We start from the raw sequence: 19,046 nt of genomic DNA on the forward strand, positions 1-19,046 counted from the left end.
ACAACACAAGCCTCAAGTTGCCTGAGAACATGAACAAACGTCGAGGCTATTCCTCGGATGCTAAAAGAAAGGGATGCAACGAGGACAGTAGTGTGAACAAAAAGCTCCGTTTGTGCTATCCCACCACTGTCTGGCTTCTTCCATGACCACCCTATTTTTTGTAGAGCCTAAACTGGATGTATTTTATTTATTTGTACATACTGCAGCCTTAAAAAGGCAGGCGTACATTGCTGGAGAAACCACTATCTGCGAGATGGTTCCCTAATCGTACCAGTAATAGAGTTCCATTGAACAATCGAGTGAGGAAAGAAGCTATACTTGAACACATGAATGCGTCAAAAGACAAAGATCAAGGGGTGCACACTACGTAGTGACGAGGGATGTGCAAAACTTAGATTGTGCGTAATTCTGGCAGAGGTTGCTTTCAGGTTTCATTTGTTGCTGTATGCTACTTGGCAGACTATATTAACATTTGAAATATGATAGTGTATACCAAATGTTTGTTAAACGGTGGATCTACATGATGAGGGCATCTATGACAAAACTAACTTGACTTAAATAGCCTGTGCACCAATACAGAAAATATTTTTCCTCCTCTCTCGATCTTTTCTTGTACGTGATGTGAGTTGTTGTTGAGCTCCATATACTATAGGGCCCCGTGGACCCTACGCACCCTCTAGCCTGCTATCCACTGCCCCAGGTATGCTGTAGGCGTACTGTAGGGGGCGTGTTTGACTGCACAAATAACACGATGGACAAAGATGTTTAATACGACCTCAGTATCGAATACCCTGCGTGAAAAGTGTGTCGTAAATAAGTGGTTGCAAAAGTTGATGGCCAAAAAGAAACATGCTGCTACGTCCTCTTTCTTGGGATCATTTAAGTGAAACTTATCATTTGTTTACACTCAACAGAGAAGACGAATGCTGGGTGATTCTAAGTCAACTCAAGTTCTAAGGGACTTGGAAATATCTCTGAGAACAAACAATATCGAGTATGTATGGCTCTATCTGTATGACTTGCATCAATGTAGACAGATTTCTCTTTGCAGGTGGGTTAGGGAGTTCCTAGATGATGAGAACAAAGGTCTCGAAGTTTTAATTGACTACTTGTATTTTCAGCTGGGCTTTTTAAGGTACGTGCGATGCTTCAAAATCAAGTATACGTAATCGTTTCTTGCCTATACCATTCCTACTAGTAGATTTCGGATCCCAGGTTTTTGGCATAATTTCATGTCCCAAAATCCCAGTATTTTGGGACGTGGAATTCTCGGCGTTCTGGACAACGAATATGTGTTCATATGAGTGAAAAGGACAACAATGCCTTACTGACCTTTTGTTTCAAGCGGCCGTCTCCTAAAAATATCATGTGCAATCTGAGCCTTCCTACGAAATCACGAGTCTTCCGATCCATACGGCCACACAAAGTATTGCAGAATCTCTCCTTCTTTGTTCTTTTATAACCTGAGACAGCCTCTTGAGAAACTAGACTGACCAGAACACGACAATCACTGTGGATGACTAAAAGGGGAGAAGATGCGAAAAATGTCATTACTTTTAGCAGCCACATCAGTATAGTAAGTGCTGAAAATCATGTCTTGTCTTGCACTGCTGACCACCGGAGATATCCTGGGGCGCAGCCACAATATATTCTGTAGCGGACGCGAAGGGACACACGGTGCGAATACTCAATGTGATACGCTGAGAAATTTTTGCCTGATGCGCGGTGTTTCTTTTTTTATTTTTTATTGCGTGTGTGTGTTTTCTTCCGCCTGGATGTTCGACGGAGCTGACAGGAAATGCGCACTGTATTGCAATTTGTGATAACATGGTGCAGGTGGACGCAGTCCCATACGCCATCCTGGGAATAGTGAAAAAAATCTCGATCCTGTCCCAGGATCTACATTTAGAAATCTCGGGATCATAAGAATGGCCCAGGATTCTGAAAGCTACTTATAAGAGGCATCCCCGAGAGGGAAAGTGGACAATAATAGCAACTAATTAGAGCGGTACGCAACAACAAAAAAATTAAAGAATCCACGGTTCAACTGGAGACGATTGGAAATGACAGAAATTACAAAGAATGAAGCATCAAAATTTAATACGAAAAATATTAAATCTTATTAATTTAAATTAAATATTTTTTCGTATTAAATTTCTGCCATCCCCGACTAATTAGACATTAAGAGTAAGAAAAGCACCCTTGTATTTTGAGTTATTTAATTTACTTTTCCTCTTTTTACCTAAGGTATGAGAAAGAGAATCCGGCTGAGAACGGCTACTCGAGTCCCAGTAGTGTCCGAAAGAGTGTCCTAGACAGGGAAACGCCCACGCTCAAGCGAGCTTGCAAGCATGCGGCCAAGCTGCACATGGGCGAGGCCGAAGATGATATTCATGTCTGCATCATGTGCCTTAGAGCGATCATGAATAATAAGGTAACTCACTCCCTGTCATGTTGAAAGGTCACCCACTCGGCTGATTCTAATGCTGGTTTGAGCATTTTTTGTCGTTTCAGCAACTATAAAAGTTGCGATGCAGTGGTATAAATCTGTCGTACGCATTCTGTTTCTGTCAAAATCATGTGATGTCAACTATGCAAATTTTGGAGATGAAATATGAAAAGATCAGAAGTAATGGCAAAGATCTCCCCCGAGGTAAAGTGCATTGACCCCATCAAGTTGAGACAAGTAAATGCTTTAATAGAATTTTTTTTATTGCATTAGGTGAAACAATATTTCCTTCCATGCTTCTTGTCTCACTCACTACTAACAATATGAAAATATGGAACAGAAAATGGCATTTTAGATATGTTAAAATAAATAGTGTGAAGCAGTTCAAGTATGAATCAAGTTTCACCTTTCATAGGAGGCTTGGTTGGGCAGTATTTTGCCTACTGTATGTAAAATCATTTTAGCATTTGGATCTAATTAGGCTTATAATTTAACAACTGCTGGAACTTGGCAGCGCCAGTTAGAGCAATGTGTTTGCACCATTTTGAAATGAAATTATTTCAACCTAGATTGCCTAATGAGACTTTCTTTCCAGTTTGGTTTTAACATGGTCATCGAACATACACAAGCTATAAACTGCATTGCACTAAGTTTAAACCACAAGAGCTTAAGGTAATGTTGTTTTTCTAAGTGAGGAGAACCCTTTAATTAATCAATTAACATCTGTTCAGGACAAAGGCTCTGGTCCTGGAGCTCTTGGCCGCCATTTGTCTCGTGAAAGGTGGCCATCAAATCATCTTGAGCGCCTTCGATAACTTCAAGACTGTCTGTGCAGAGCCCAGACGGTTCAACACACTTATGGACTATTTTAGAGACTATGAAATCTTCAACATTGACTTCATGGTAAATACACATCGTTATGTCTACGCATCCCGCTTTAATTTCAGTGATATGACACGATATTGAACAGGTTTTCATTGTCTTTTTATGTGAAATTTCAGGTGGCATGTATGCAGTTTATCAATATCGTTGTTCACTCCGTGGACGACATGAACTTCCGCGTTCACCTCCAGTATGAATTCACCCAACTGGGACTGGACGACTACCTGGAACGGTTGCGTTCCACGGAGAGCGAGGAACTCAAGGTTCAGATATCTGCCTACCTTGACAATGTGTTTGACGTTCAAGCCCTGATGGAAGACTCTGAGACAAAAAGTGCCGCACTTGAGCGTGTTGGAGAACTCGAGGAGCAAATATCGAGGGTAGGCACAATTGCACCACTCATGGCACAATCCCACCTTCGAATGTCTTTCTTTCATTACAGTCTCACGAGATTGAAAATGAAACAATGGCCAAATTGGGTGAGTAAATAAATGTCTGGGTCAAAGAGAAGCAATGTTTAGTTCTCAGCTCAGTTCTCTTCTTTAAGTTCTCTTACATCTCTTACTTCCTTATTATGATTCAGTATAGCAAAATGTAATGTCATTCTCACTGATCCAAACAAGACAACAGTGCCAATTTCATTAGAACTGCTCTCAGTTATGGAGAAATTAGTATCCATGTGGACAACATTCTGGATGTCCTTTAGCTACCACACTCGTTCGCCTCAACTCCGGCGACGGGTATCTGGGTGTTCCACACCCAGCAACAGAGTGATGTTCGTAGGACCTCCTTTGGATATGCCTTCGGGAGATTTTTCTAGGATGTCCACCCAAATGATGCAGAGAGTTGGAACCGTAATTTTTGGCCGAACCGGAATTGAACTGAAGCGAAACAGTCGACGCCATCTTAGAGCTGAACCAGAACTGAACCGTTATGAGCATGACATTGTGACACCCCCAAATGTCCCCCATGGACCCCAAGATGTTGATCTCAATCTGAGCTAACTAAAGTTAGGTTATCTTACCTAACCTAATGTATATGATAGTATCGTCAGAGACGTTCGAAACCGTCGCATATTGCAGGCTGCCGTGTATATCCAATGATGTCGAATACCAGAGATAAGTTATACAGAGAATGAACGTTTATTTCGGAGCTGCTATTTGGAGCTTCTATGGAGCTTTATTTCGGAGCGGATGTTACAACATTCTTGACAAATTGCTAAAATTAACAGAAATCAGGAGCGTACGTGGCCGTGTCGCGCAGACCATCGCGTGAGTCAAGGTTTACAAAACAAGACATGCAGTCAAGTATATTATGCAGTCAGCCTTTTAATGGATGAATATATGCAGAAGCAGAATTGTTCAGTCACCCTGTTCAATTACGGATGGCATCTGACCGGCGTCAACAGTCAGCGAGCTCTTGCATGCGAGGGTATACGTGCCAGCGCTCAGGTGACACTCTCCTGTCAAGCTCTAAAGGCAACCTGCTTTAGCCTCAAATGCCAGTTACCACTAAAGGTTATTTTAGCTGTCGTCCAGAATGGATAAAAGAGGTACTTCAGCTAAATGCCAGTGTCATAACTGACATATAGCGTATCCGGATATGCTACGGTAGCAGGCTTGGTTGACTCTTATATTCCCGCTGAAATTCTGCGAACAACCCGGTGGGCTAGTTAACCACCGCGACTTGAGTCAACCTAAACCGGTAATTGATGATCATGCTCCTGTCGTAACCACTACTAACCTTGTCTTTCATAACGCGCATCCCTCGCTCTTGGTCAGAAATGCAATGATAGTCACAGGGACATGATCGGGACTTGTTGGGATATAATCTGCAACATCCTTAACATGTATTACATGCTCTAAATTCTTCAATTTCCATCCTGCCTTTTGCACTTAATGCTCACAAGAACGCCTTCTGCGTATTGGAGGCTGAGTACAGAGCAATACCAAACAACGACTTTGAAGAATCACAAACTATGTTGCAATATATTACGTAATTGGAGCAATAAACAACAATGGACCTTGAGGAAAGCTCAACACTGTACCTAAAGCAGATGTGTGGAAAATGCTAAGTTCCGAGGTTTCACAAATTTCCACAGGATAGATTGCATTCTATACTACACTACACTACAGCTACGGGCAACTGACTAAGCCATTTACGGAAACAAAAATGTTTGCTTTAAATGAGCATTGTGGTGTAAAATGGGTGATTGAAAATAAACTATGTTTATCTGCTTACAGTCGAACTGGAAACACAACTTGAAACATTGTTGAAAGAGAACAATGAGCTAAAGGTGGGTCCATTTCTTCTGAGTCATGGCATTTTTGCCTCATACTTGAAAGCTGCATGACACTTGCAGTACATTGTTACACAAAAACAAGAAACATTTCTTTAATTTAATGTCTCGGTAAACTGAGTTAAGGCAATAGTGTGAGCAAGGTGGTACATCACGAATGGGGAAAAAACAGTGCTTCAGTTTGACTCCTCAACAAAGAGATCTTCACGACCCGACCCCTTTCTTTCCTCATTATTTCTGTCTTCACCTTGGGAGATAAATAAAACCCTCAGTTGTTAGTCAGCGTGCCTTCTGTGTCTGTCCAGTTTTTTCCCCATTCGTCTCGGTAAAATGTAATTTCATTAGCTGATGGCCGCAAAAGTGCGTAAAACCTCTGACTGCTCGAGAATTGTCCAATAGGAGTATCAAAAGGAGGCGGATGAAGAGTTGAATATCCTGCGTAGAGCAGTTTCCCAAAAAGAGGAAGAGTCACGTCAGAGACAGAGCTTTCTGGAGGGAAAAATTCAGGAACTGGAGAGTCTAACTGGAACATTACCAAAAGGTGACAAGTTATCTTTGTTTCACCCTTAAAAGTTACTCTTGAGACAGAACAGGTGCAACAGCACATAGTGTATGTCGTGTGTTATTATCACTTTGAGATTTCCACTCTGCAAACTGACCAATGCAAATTTTGACGGTCATTGCTAACTTGTTTGGTGTAACCGATAGTTGGTTCTAAGTCAGGCAGAGTATAACCGACATTGACTCTCTCGAGTGTGTTGTCTCCACACTTAGAATATCCTATTTCTGGTGCGTCGTACGTGAGACATCACAGACACTGTAATTGTATTGTGCAGGGAGTACATTGGCAGGTGGAATCCCTTCAGGTACCGCAGCAACAGCTCCACCTTCTCCCCCAGCACTGTGTACAGTTGCACCACCTCCTCCACCACCTCCACCACCTCCTCCTCCTCCACCTCCTTGTGGTGGAATTGCGGTGCCTCCTCCCGTGGTTCCAGGTCTAGGAAAAACTGCACCAGCTGCACCACCACCACCACCACCTCCAGGAAGCATGCAAGCACCACCTGATGGTATGTATGTAGTACAGTGTACCAATGTACACTTCTCTCACCCTCACCCCAGGTGGAAAATATCTGCAAGTGGAACCACTTGCAAGTTGTTTGTGAAACAAATACCCGTTTGAGAAACCACTTGGAAATTGTCCACTTTAAAATACACTTGGAAGCCGTTCCACTTTGGAAACCACTTGGTAGTGGTTCCACTTCGGAAACCACTTGCATATCCTTTTCCACTTTGGGACCTATTTGCAAATGGTTCCACTTGCAGAACCACTTGCTATGTGAGTTCACTTCAGTTTCCAGCTTACATTCTACGCCCAGTAACGGTTACGTACGGCACGAACATCAGGTACATTTAAAAAAATCATGATTCAAGTGGTACGGCGAACGTGATCAAATATGAAGTACCGCGCACGTACCGTTTCGTGCATGAGGTACGAGATGCGATACGATGCGCCTTCGCCACGTACGAACGAGATCAGACAAACGTCTAACATTGTCAGTTCTCATTTTAAGCTTCCAACCTGACATGGACAAGGGAATCATGCTGCCAGCGAAGTCCAAACTGAAACAGTCTCACACATTCGCGACGTGCATAAAACACGCACACACAATGAGGTATTGAGCAACAAACTATTTTATTACGAAAATACATACCTTGAAAGTGGCATCCAGGTTGACACAATAATGGAAAACATCTCGCGTGCACTGTCGGGAAGTGTTTCACACGTATACAGATGTTTCAATGTCACAAGGTATCGCACAATGGACAGACAATATGACTAGCTGCAGACCGCGTTTCTTGAGGTGACCAGGTACGATATGAATCTCGGGGAATTTCAAGATCCAATATTGAAGTGCAGCATGAAGAAAGTCAAATCTGAAATGTTCAAGGAAAAGTTCAGTCACATATTAGTCATGTTCGGACTGTAAGTTGGTCCACTGGCTTACCCTTCCAAGAAGCGAAGTCAACATAATCGAGTCTGAAATTAGCAGAAGCAACTCACGACGCAGAAATCACATTCTCCGTTCCATCCGAGCGAGCACCGTGGAACGCCTGTTCTGTTGCAACTTGCAATCGGGTGATATCAGCGGCGATGGCGGTTTCGTGGCGAGGCGAGGCATTGACTTTCATCTCCTATGTGCGCCTGAAGCACGCTCAACTTGGAATACAATGCTGGACAGTTTCAGTAGCTCCATTGTATTGCTCTATCCAACCGACGCAACTTTGAAATCGTTCAAATGATACGAAGGCATGAATTGGATTGGATTGCCTTTCCTTTCGTGCTCCTCATGTGATACCCCAAGCGGATCCTGTCTAACCCACAAGGCTCTGGCCACTTTGGCAAGATAATGGCTGACCAAGTGGTTCCACTATATCCCACTTGGGATTCCACTTTATTTTTTCACCTGGGGAGCAGATCCTCGCATTTAGCCCTCGAGTATTCTGACAAGGACCTTTTGCCCGCGATTTGTCAACAGATTAAGCTGTCAGGGAGAGATCAATGCACGCAAAATAGTTAGGAGTTTAGTTTCACGAAAGGGTGATGAATGTTCATGAGCCAAGACCGTGTAAACAGCTCTGTTTCTGGAGCAGAGTGAAAGTGATCGCAGACAGGGATCAGCCAAATAAGTTGCAATAAAATTGTCATAATTCCATGGCAGTTCCTTGCTCCTCTTTCATGCAGGTCGGACGTTTTAATCCGTGTGACTTTGAAAGCACCCCAGCGTCAGTTGGAATCCAGTGCGTTAGAATTAATGGGATTGTACTGTACCTAAACAATTGATATTTAATTGACATTGATCCGATCATACACTATTAAATACAAAGTACCCTAAGAGCACACCTCTCATAAAATGGACCACAGGATGATGGGAAATGCATGCTGGCTGACCTTCAACTCCAACTTCAACTTTATTCGGTCCTGTAAATGAACCCAGAGCACTGGGAAGCGTGACCTTAGAGTAGACTCCTCCAAAGAACTTTGTAAGATACACGACTAATAGGAATTTTCCATTCAGTGTCCCAATATCGTGAGCAGAGGTAATTACTACGATGTATTTTGGAAATCAGTGTGTCATTTACCAATCTCGAGGAAACTCGCGGCGTTATAGAGCTTTCAGCCCTTCCAAGGATTGATGAACAATTTTCTATTCATTTCTGACTACTGCCGTAATATATTTCAATTTCATTGCCGTAGCAATGACAATCAAACGCAAGTTCCAGACCAAGTACAAACTTCCCACACTCAACTGGATTGCCCTGAAACCCAATCAAGTCCGGGGGACTGTCTTTAGTGAACTTGACGAGGACAAACTGTACAGTGTAAGTCTCCTTTTCATGGAAATATGTACCTGAAGTGAGACTGTTCTTGGCTCCTGCTATTTACCCGATGCCACTTGATGATATATGTGTATGTTGGACATACGGGCAACATCGAATGTCAGCAATTTCTGCCACAACCACCGGATGTTGAGCTGATGTTGGTCGTATATCGATTGGATGACGAGCAACACTGGTCACGGTCCACTGGTCCACATGTCGAGCAGAACAGACTAGTTAATAAGAGTGTATGCATAATGCATTGGACAGGAAACCTTTAACGGATGCTTCTTATTGGCGTTGCAGGTTATTGATTTCTCTCTTTTCGAGGAGCAGTTCAAACTGGGCATGCAAGGGAACTTTCCTGATAGGTCAGATGATATGAATAGCAGCAAACGCTTTAAGGTAGGAATGGGCCTATAAAGAGCCATCTTTACAGGTTCTTCTTTGAGAGTCATCTCTTTCCAGGTTCCTGAAAAGGTGACAGTGCTGGAGCACAATCGTCTAAGGAATATGGCAATATCACGGCGCAAGATTGAGCTTTCAACGGACATTGTAGTGAAGGCAGTGAATGCTCTGGACCTGAAGACAATCTCTCAAGACTGCGTCGATATACTCTTGAGGATGCTTCCAAACGATGCAGAGGTGACTTCTTTCTTCTTCTTCAAAACGTCATACAGCATAAAGAAGTGAAAGGATGTGTGCCTTTGTAGTTAAATGAATCACGACGCATTTCTCGGGCGAATAAAATGATGATGACCAGCATGATGTGATATGCGATAGAAGACCATGTAGCACCCTTGGAAGGAATGGGGTCACAAGAGAGATCAACATGAACGATGCCCTCGTGTCGCTTTATCGGGCTTCAAAGCAGAAACACGTGACATTGTGTCAGTCACGAGTGTGTGCTAGGAAATGGAATTGTGCTCGGGGTTATAGGAAACCTAGACCAAATGCCTATGTGGTTTGATTTGCCACAGAACAAGACCTGAGATTTCGAGGGAGTCAATCATGTAATGTACAAACCTACGGGGAAGGACAAGTGGAAGCTCATGATTATGTTCAAGGGCCTCAAAAACTTACCCACTGTGAATGAGTGAGCTGGTGATAATTATTCGTGATGACATGTCCCTTTCTGTCTATCGTCTCGGTGTTATCGAACGTGTCAGTGTTGCCAAAACGTGTGCTAGTTTCATCTCTGAATGATGTGGTCGTTACGGTTGCAATGAAAGGATGACAAACTCCTACAAACAAAATGTCTGGGGAATCCAACCCAGAGCATTCTTCAGACCCTGTTCAGTTCTTGTAACGGACAATGCACCCTCAAAACGACAACTTAAATAAGTTTTAAGTAGCATTACAACACGTCCTTGTCCATGATGAGGAACAGGACATTCAAGACGCCAGTCAAAGAGCTCTGGACTGAGTGGCTGTGGAATGGCCAAGTTGAGCAGACCAAATCAGGGAAGCATCGCAGTGCTTCATATCTGACAATAGTAGCATGGGTGAATAGAAGACTATGAAGACTCGACAAGCCTGACAGACAGTGAGAGATGTAGACGCTGTAAATATTTGTAACTGCATGGCCCATAATATAAATGTCTAAGGCTCTGTGTGTCTCTGGCCTCTCATGGATCAGGCATGCAGGGAAGGATTGTGAGTGTAATTGCAAAAATCTGGTCAACCTCGCAAAATTCAGTGAGAAATATGCAGTAAGGTGGTAGATGGCATCAGATTGATCAGTTGGATTAGATTAGTAATTCACCTGCTCCATAGTGCATTTTATTATTGCAAAATGAATTATATTAATCTTTGCTGCGTCAGTGATGGAAGGTACGTGTTTCCCATGTCAGTTCAATAAACACTTAATCAGCTCGAGGAAACACATATGTCAGCGGGATATCTAACTTGTCTTTTATATTTTTCAGACAAAAGCGTACCGCGAATACGAACGGGAGAAGAAATCTATAGACGCCTTAACGGATGAGGACAAGTTCTTGCTGCAGGTATTTTCCCACATTTTCATATTGTTTATGCAACACTTTAGCACAGCTCAGAAGGGTTCTATGATTTGCTTTCAATTCACTCGTGCTCATTGTCATGGACATTAAAGACAAACTTCACATTAACGCAAATTACAAGTAGAGTTTGTTCATGCGCAAACGACTCATGAGCAAAACCCTGAAATATTCCACTCCCTGCATTGTAAATACAGTTGACCCCATTCGTAATGATATTGACGGAAATGCAAAATCTGATTGTTATATCGGAGAATTAACCAACAACGTGAGGCTCTTGAGATGAATGACCTTGTCCATTGCTCGCCATTGCAGTCTCATAATAGTTGTTCGTCAGCACGTGTTTGAGTGGCGATGTGCAACTCCCTTCAAACTCACATTTTGGAGGGTCCAGTACTGGACAACGAGGTTTTGCACAGATTATGCCGAGCACACGCAACTTTATTTCGAGGCCTTTCCTCGTGAAAACTCTTCCCGGAGCTGCCATTGTTGCACACAGCAACTGAGGAAGAACTTGAGAGCAAGAGAATGAATGTCAAGTACCTTTCAAGTGACGCCATACACACGTAAATTTTATTGAAATGCTATGATCTTTGTCTCGCTTTGTCCTTTGTTTTGTGACCACTATGCATTTTCGAGTCTCGTTTACATAACCTTAATTGGACGAGCTCACGGAAACCAGCAAAAATGTGCTTGACTGTTTCAAGGTTATTACACTTTGAGGAATTTTATACTGTTGTACTACCAGTATAAACATTTACTACTTTTGACAAAATGACTAGTGTGGTAACGTTAATAATGGCAAAACCTTACAATGTGCTCCTATACTGGTCTCTCCCTAGCTTACAAAAATCGAGAGATTACCTCAGAAGCTGAACATTATGAGCTACATCGCTTCTTTTGCCGAGAACATTCAGGTCATCACGCCCGTGAGTATCCCTTTCAGTATATCATGTACAGATACAATATTCGCTCCAATAATTAACTAGAGACGTACTGGAAACAACATTCCCTCATATGGAGACTAATGTGGACAGACAGTACTCCAGAAGAGGTGTTCAAACCACTGTATGAGAAAGAGAGGTGTCCAGTGCTCTTTGCTCATGGTTCGGAGGGTCTTTGGGGCCTTTTCCTTGTTGGTGTAGCGGTTGAGCATGTTTCGTGGACCATTACGTGTGATTTTTGAAAAATGAGGTGCGGGGGAGCATAAAATTGGCTAAGAGGTACCCTACCTCAGCTTCTGGTGGTACGTGGGTACAAGCTGGGCAAGTGGGTCATTATTTTTGGCAGTTGAAGGCAATCCCTCGGTAGGTAATGATAATTAATAATTGGTGGCTTTCCATCGCGAAACTGTTACGATCATGAGAGATGCCACAGAGTTGAGTCCGTGCATTAGTTTTGCTCATTTGGGGGTTCTTTACCGTGCGCTAAAATCTGCAAGCGTGGGAAGCAGAATTTATTCTGTCCCTCCTGGAAGATGGCGTGACAAATCAACTTGTGCACTGCCAGCAAGTTGTTTGTGGCCTTCGCCACCAGCAACTAGAAAACATACAGCCTTCTAACAAAATTTTCCTAAATTCGTGGGTCATTTTTCCTTCGAAAACATGTCATGCTCGATATTGTAAGTAAATACTCCCCTCCCCATGTTGCATGATATGCTCGTTGTTATTCCATAACACTGGCCAAGCTACCAAAGAAGTGCTCTCCACCATCTTGTCGTCTGCACCCTTCCATTGTACGACAGGGATATGTAATATAAGAAAATAGGGAACTAGTGTAATTAATTTAGTTGGAATCAAAATCCACCATAATTTTAAGTTGAGTTTGACTTACATAGTGTACTTGAGATGGGTTGCTGTACGACGTTTTCATTTGTAATTTCAGCAAGTTCACGCAATCACTGCAGCGTCTCGAGCAATCAAGAACTCGAGGAGGTTCCGGAAGTTGTTAGAGGTAATTAAGAGGTGACTATCTCATTATGTAATGTGCTGACCACTCCCTTTTGTCAGGTTATTCTTGCTTTTGGGAACTACATGAACAGCGCAAAAAGAGGGCCAGCCTATGGTTTCAAGCTGCAGAGCCTCGATATGGTAATTACCTCCGTCGTACCATCGGGTGATTTCCTCTCTTATAAAACATTGTATTTCAGCTCGTGGATACAAAAACCGCCGATCGGAAGATTTCCTTGTTGCATTACATCGTTGAGACGGTAACTGCAAAGTTTCCGGACCTGGTGACCTTCGATCAAGAACTGCGATTTGTTGAAAGGGCATGCATGGGTATGTCCTCTATGTGAGACACACTGGAAGAAACAAACACAGATGTCCCATCTATGCAGTCACACTGGAAAACATCCTCACAGACAGTCATGAGCTAGAAAAGGGAATGGACCTCTGCAAACGAGAACTGTCCTTGCGGAAAGACTCTAAGGATGCGGCTGTGCTCCAGGACTTTCTCAGCCAGTCAGAGGACAAGCTCAAGAGGCTACTACAAGACATAAAGACAGCGCAGGTGCTATTAAAAATATATCAAGGAAGCTTTCTCCTCACAAGATAATGGAATGATAAGCAGCGGGACATCCTTGCCATTCTTACTAATACAATCGGTCATTGCAGGAAGTCTACGCTGATTGTGTGGAGTACTTTGGGGAAAGTGCAAGAAGCGTTGCTACCAACACCTTTTTCTCTATGTTTGTTCGTTTCATAAAAGCTTTCAAGGTAGGTATTGAAAAAGTTTAATTTCTCACTCATGACAATGCTGTACTGTTCAGCAAGCGGAGCAAGATAATGAAAATAGAAAGAAGATGGAAGTAGCAGCAAGAGAGGCACAAAAGAAGCCCCAAGAATCGACTCAAAAAAGGAATATCCTCAATGCCAAGAAAAACAATCAGGTATTATAAGAAATTTAGGCTTTGTATTCCAGCAATGAAACTGGTTAGAGCTGTTGAGAGCTCCACATGGTGAATTCATTGTAGTTTTTTGAGGCTCATATATTATATTCCAGGATGCTGTGATAAATGAGCTGAAAAACAAAACCCGCATGGTGAACGAAAAGCGTCTGCTCAAACAAGACGAAGTTTACAATGGAGCACTTGAGGACATTCTTCTAGGTTAGTACGCTTTTTGCACATTTAAAAAGAATTGGCTTAGTTTACCATGATATTTACCAGAGATACGACCACACAGCACAATGTTTACCTAACCTGCGGTCGAGGAATTGAAAATTTCAACATTACCATTTTACTGGGACTAAAAAATAGATGTACACGACAGAAAATAATGTATTCCATGTCGGCAGGGCTGAAAAATGAGCCATACCGGCGAGCAGACGCTGTACGGAGAAGCCAACGTCGCAAGCAGGAGACTGTGAGGCTGTCTCGCACCATGGATGAAACAGACTTCTGAAAACAGTGCCTTTTCAGATTTTGTACAGGTTTTTGTGACTTTTCATATTGTATATACTCGTTGAAGTCATCTGCAGTGCATTGGAGCTACTTACATGTACGCTTCTCTTTATTAGAGAGGAAACTTGTTCCCAGTTGAGCAGATGAATGAATGTTGATAGCTCACGATTGTGATGCTTTTACTTTATAGAGGTACCCTCTGTGTGTATATAAAAGAAAGCTCGCCATTGTCTTGTGAATCTTACCTCTGTTTGTTTGGTCATCCCCCGCAATTAGTTTCTCATATAAAAGTGGAACGAGACTGAGAATGTGCCTACTTTGCAAGCTCTATACAATTCTCTACGTTCCCAGTCACTGGGATATTCTCTCTGCAGAATGGTTGCCTTTTATAGCTGCTGACATCCGATGTATGTTGGTCAGTTGTTTAAAATTTGCTGGGACTATTTTTCTGAGTGCGTCGACAAAAACATTTTTGCTGCAGAGAAAATTAATATGCAGCCTGCGAGCAAAACCGTGAAACTGGATGTTACTGAGATGACGTAAAATATTGGCCATTGGTGAGGCTTTTAGGTTAATCCCAATTGTTGATTAAGCCTCCGCAGTTCACGTTTTGAATTTTTCCAACGAGAGCAGTTGAGAATGGATGGCACCATGCTAGCTAAGAAGCCCGGCAGAATCCGCACTAAGCGAGTCTTTCAACCAATCACTGTTGGCCATTTGAAACACAAAGCTTGTGAGGCACAATCTGTAAAATATCCATTCTGGTAAAATTTCGCTAACATTTCAACGTGTCGACAGTGACGCTCGAAAATTATATACGCTATTTGGACATGTTTCTATAAAAGTTACTCGATTGTAGGCTGCGCATTGATCTTCCTGTATTTGCAATGTTTTACTCGTACTGTAGACAGACTTGCCACATAATATGTCATAGTCACTTGTACAGAATGTCAGTTTCGAGAGGATAGGGCAGCATATCTGGATATCGACAAAAAAAAGTCTGAATACTTTTTTTTATAATTCACCGGTGAGTTCTCCCCAAAACTTGTCTACAGTCAGAGAACCCTAATAGCAAATTTGGGTTGTCATTTCGTGGCAACTCGGCCTAGCGCTTGGAAATTCCTCGTCTGGCACCCGCACTTGATCACGTGACCGTTGCCACCTGAACATGAGCGCCAGGAATCTAGAGGTTTTAGTCGCTTGGATCACGCTAGGAGTACCTTCAGGTTTTGTCATCTGCTAACCCACGTCAACTTGACATGAGGGCCATTGTCGGCCCTCGCAGTGTGGATGTGATGATGCCGGATAGTTGGGCAACCTGCTGCCCGGTTGTATCGAGGCCGGTTGAAAAAAGTGCTAGTTGGTAAAGTTCTGGCACTCAGGAAAGTGTACGAGAAATTGCTGCGCTTTGACCAAACGAATGTGACTGCTCGGGCAAAAACAGTTTCCACGAAATGACCACCCAAATTCTCCATAAGAATAGGTTTTAGAATTGCTTGGGCATTTTAGATAACCACTATATATAAATATCTGCAGCTTTTGTGCAGTGCCATCAATACTGCGTACATGATGACATTGACTTAATCTTTGTTACTGTGTGTGTGAGCAAGAGGCACAGCCTACGGGGTAATTCACCCTCGCCACATGCATTCTGTTTCTAATACTAAAAGTACGTGGTGTGTGAATCCGAATATTTTAAGTCGAATCGAATATCGAATCGAATGGGGGAAAAAATTCTGAATACCGAATCGATTATCGAATATTCGTGCAAAATTTACAATTTGTGACTTTTGCACTAAGAGTTTCCATTTGTTTCCATTTTGTGGCCCATGGCTTTAGTGTAATTTTTCTGGCATTAATTGTCACAAGAGAGACATCCGATTCTTCCGTTTAAAGCCCCTACTCTTTAATTTTACGTGAGAGTGCTTCCTGCTTTTCAGGTGAGCCTACACTTACTGGGGGTACTGGAGTGGTTACCTTCATTTCAAAATTTTATGTCAGTCAGTAGCATGTTATACGGATGATGTTCTAATTGTTTCAGACAACCACAGGCCATTTGTGAAACAAACGAATTGGCATCCTGCCTCAGCTTTGCCTTGAACACCCTTTAGTTTCTTTGCTCTCACCCGAGGAAGTTGCGCTGCTGAAATTTTAGACATAAAGGAAATCTTTAAAACACCTTTGTTTCTCACAAACATGAAATTAAAGTCCCTAGTCGGCACCGCTAAACTGTATGTGGGAGGGGCAGACGCTGTCTACAACACTAAGTTTGGATAGCGTTATCTTAAACTATACACCGTCCGGACTGTGTTGGTTCTGCAGCAATTTCGTAAAGCAGGCTTCACCTCATGCACCATCAGATAAAGCCCACTTTCGTGTTGTGTCATTCATATTCGAATAGTTTGAGCATTTGATATTCGATTCGAATTCGAGAACTCGAATATTCGCACACCCCTACTAAAAGTACATGGTCCAAACACTGCACCTAATACAAACTAAAAGTGAACATATCCCACACATACAGTGCCTACTAATACTTGGATAAGCCACCAAATGGCTCGCTTTTCTGTGCATCATAACAAAGTAAAGAGGCAGTATTAGTGTGCAAATTTTATGTCAGGTGGGATGCTGTCCATTATTATTTCAGTGGACGTTTTAAGTGCAATCTTTCACTTGTAAACACCTTGATGCTATCATCCTGTGGAATGAGGTGAGGAACTAGAGGGGGGTCAGGATGTCCTGACCCCCTCCTCAATTTTTGTCTTCACATAGTGTTCAATTGAAGTGGATCGCCTATCTACCAGCTGGCCAAGGGTAGACCCCACTCTCCAAAAAATCCGCCCCTTTGTGAAAGTGTACCTCAAAATTGACTACACCTATTTTTATGAAGGTATTCATCAAGTTGAGATTTTATGTAGTTACAGGTACACAATCATTCATACTTGCAAGTGATATCAGACACATCAGGTTAAGAATGCCTAATGGATGTTGATAGAATGTCAACAGGGTATCAAGCAAAGTGCAATCTTTTAAAAAGCAACGCGGCTTATAGTCTAGCGTAATTTTTTGCGCATCTCTAATTATAACTGATTGATCAAGCTGTTGTTCTACATAACCACGTGGTCCTCGCATTGAAATGGAGGAAAACACAAGTGGAGTGTGTCCCAAAGTAAACAGCTGTTTCTGTCTTCCACTTTGTCAAATGAAAAGAAAGTGTTGAAATATGCTGACAAATTTCTAAGGTACAGCTGTTTCTGCAGAAAACACCATTGAAAAACTGACAGCAAATTCCTTTTCTACTACAATTAAAGCAGAAAAACAACTGGTTGCTTTTGGACGTATAAGAGGCCAGTTATCAAAATGCTTTGTTCAAAAGTGAAATGTTAATGCCTGTGCATGTTGGAAAGCTTGTTGCATGTTTTATGAGGCCTGTAGATGAATTTTCTTCATTCATTGCTTCGTCCTTGTATCGATAATGTATTTTATTTATGCTTTGTGATATATAAAGCCTCGTAATATAATTTGAACATTTTTTACGCATTTAACAGAATGCCAAGTGGGACCAATCAATGAGTGGTTTTATATCAACCTTGTGACAGTGGTTGTGCATTTTAGATTGAACAGGATTCTGTGGCCCAATTTTATTTGTGTCCTCGCATCTAAATCTGACCGAGCGAAACCGGATTAAATTACTCGAAATTACTTACCTAATTACTTAAATTACGTGAAAGCGAAGGATTTCTAATATCGAGCCATTATACCAGCTTTGGGTTGATGTCGAAAAAAGCCGACATTAGGCCAATATAGAATCTGAAGCAGCTACTACTAAGCCAATGTGAGCAAGATGCCCTTATAAAATTTCATCACAATTTTCTTGTGCCTCGAGTAAGAACTGTGCAGACGTTGTGCCCATAAATAATTTTGCTGATAATCTTGTCTGTTGGTGACGATTTTCGAAGCACCCCAATGTTTTTGTATATTTCTACGATTGTAAGATGAACTCTGAAGTAAACGTTCCATTCTAAGATCCTGTTGATCCTTTGCATTGACCAGTATTCGTATTATCTGGCAGATAGGAATTATGTTTTTTATTTTACTCATCTCACTAAGGTTTCCAGATTAAATGTTGTCTCTTTCGAATCCTACATAATTTATGGCTCGACTTTGCAGCTGTGATGTTCCTCGTGAAGACCCAGAATGGGACACACTACCAACTGTCATAACCCCTACGTTTGTCACGAGCCAATAATATGAAATTAATTTGTAGCTTTGAGAATTGACCTAACCCTATCATTTATGGCCATACTTGACACGATAAAGTATTTTATAGATACGAGCCCTTTTGTCAGACTCTTCCTACGAGTGCAAAGATAACATAGATGAAGCTGCGCCCTACGATGTTATGCAGATGTACATTTGTCGCAGTAATGTCTCGTGCTCTTTCCTGCAATGTTTGAAAGTGTGCACCCATTCTAGCGTCCGATAATGAGTCTCCTCGTGTACTCACTTATGAGCAGGATCTGCGCTATAGAAGAGAAGCACCAAGTGAGGCTTTTTACCTTGTGTGGATAGCTTCCATGGTTAGTGCAATGAGTCACCATGACAGAGGAAGAT

The 19,046-nt window shown here is 42.2% G+C and overlaps 1 protein-coding gene across 2 annotated transcripts in view; it reads left to right on the forward strand.

Annotated features, from left to right (window-relative positions):
- The window catches only part of LOC135367424 (formin-like protein), a 32,183-nt gene extending 13,717 nt beyond the window's left edge, over positions 1-18,466 (forward strand). For both annotated transcript variants that reach the window (XM_064600696.1, XM_064600697.1), the window contains exons 4-26: positions 915-994; positions 1,052-1,135; positions 2,248-2,434; positions 3,045-3,121; positions 3,181-3,352; positions 3,451-3,711; positions 3,774-3,810; positions 5,575-5,627; positions 6,030-6,171; positions 6,467-6,700; positions 8,890-9,014; positions 9,318-9,416; positions 9,480-9,656; positions 10,940-11,017; positions 11,872-11,958; positions 12,914-12,982; positions 13,039-13,119; positions 13,179-13,308; positions 13,368-13,540; positions 13,645-13,746; positions 13,800-13,919; positions 14,033-14,138; positions 14,327-18,466. In XM_064600696.1, the coding sequence (XP_064456766.1) occupies positions 915-994; positions 1,052-1,135; positions 2,248-2,434; positions 3,045-3,121; positions 3,181-3,352; positions 3,451-3,711; positions 3,774-3,810; positions 5,575-5,627; positions 6,030-6,171; positions 6,467-6,700; positions 8,890-9,014; positions 9,318-9,416; positions 9,480-9,656; positions 10,940-11,017; positions 11,872-11,958; positions 12,914-12,982; positions 13,039-13,119; positions 13,179-13,308; positions 13,368-13,540; positions 13,645-13,746; positions 13,800-13,919; positions 14,033-14,138; positions 14,327-14,433 (2,781 nt within the window). In that variant the 3' untranslated portion in view covers positions 14,434-18,466. The remainder of the gene's footprint in view (positions 1-914; positions 995-1,051; positions 1,136-2,247; positions 2,435-3,044; positions 3,122-3,180; positions 3,353-3,450; positions 3,712-3,773; positions 3,811-5,574; positions 5,628-6,029; positions 6,172-6,466; positions 6,701-8,889; positions 9,015-9,317; positions 9,417-9,479; positions 9,657-10,939; positions 11,018-11,871; positions 11,959-12,913; positions 12,983-13,038; positions 13,120-13,178; positions 13,309-13,367; positions 13,541-13,644; positions 13,747-13,799; positions 13,920-14,032; positions 14,139-14,326) is intronic.
- Positions 18,467-19,046: the final 580 nt, after the last annotated feature.

Source organism: Ornithodoros turicata, chromosome 8 (genome assembly GCF_037126465.1).
Source record: "Ornithodoros turicata isolate Travis chromosome 8, ASM3712646v1, whole genome shotgun sequence".
NCBI classification, from domain to species: domain Eukaryota; kingdom Metazoa; phylum Arthropoda; class Arachnida; order Ixodida; family Argasidae; genus Ornithodoros; species Ornithodoros turicata.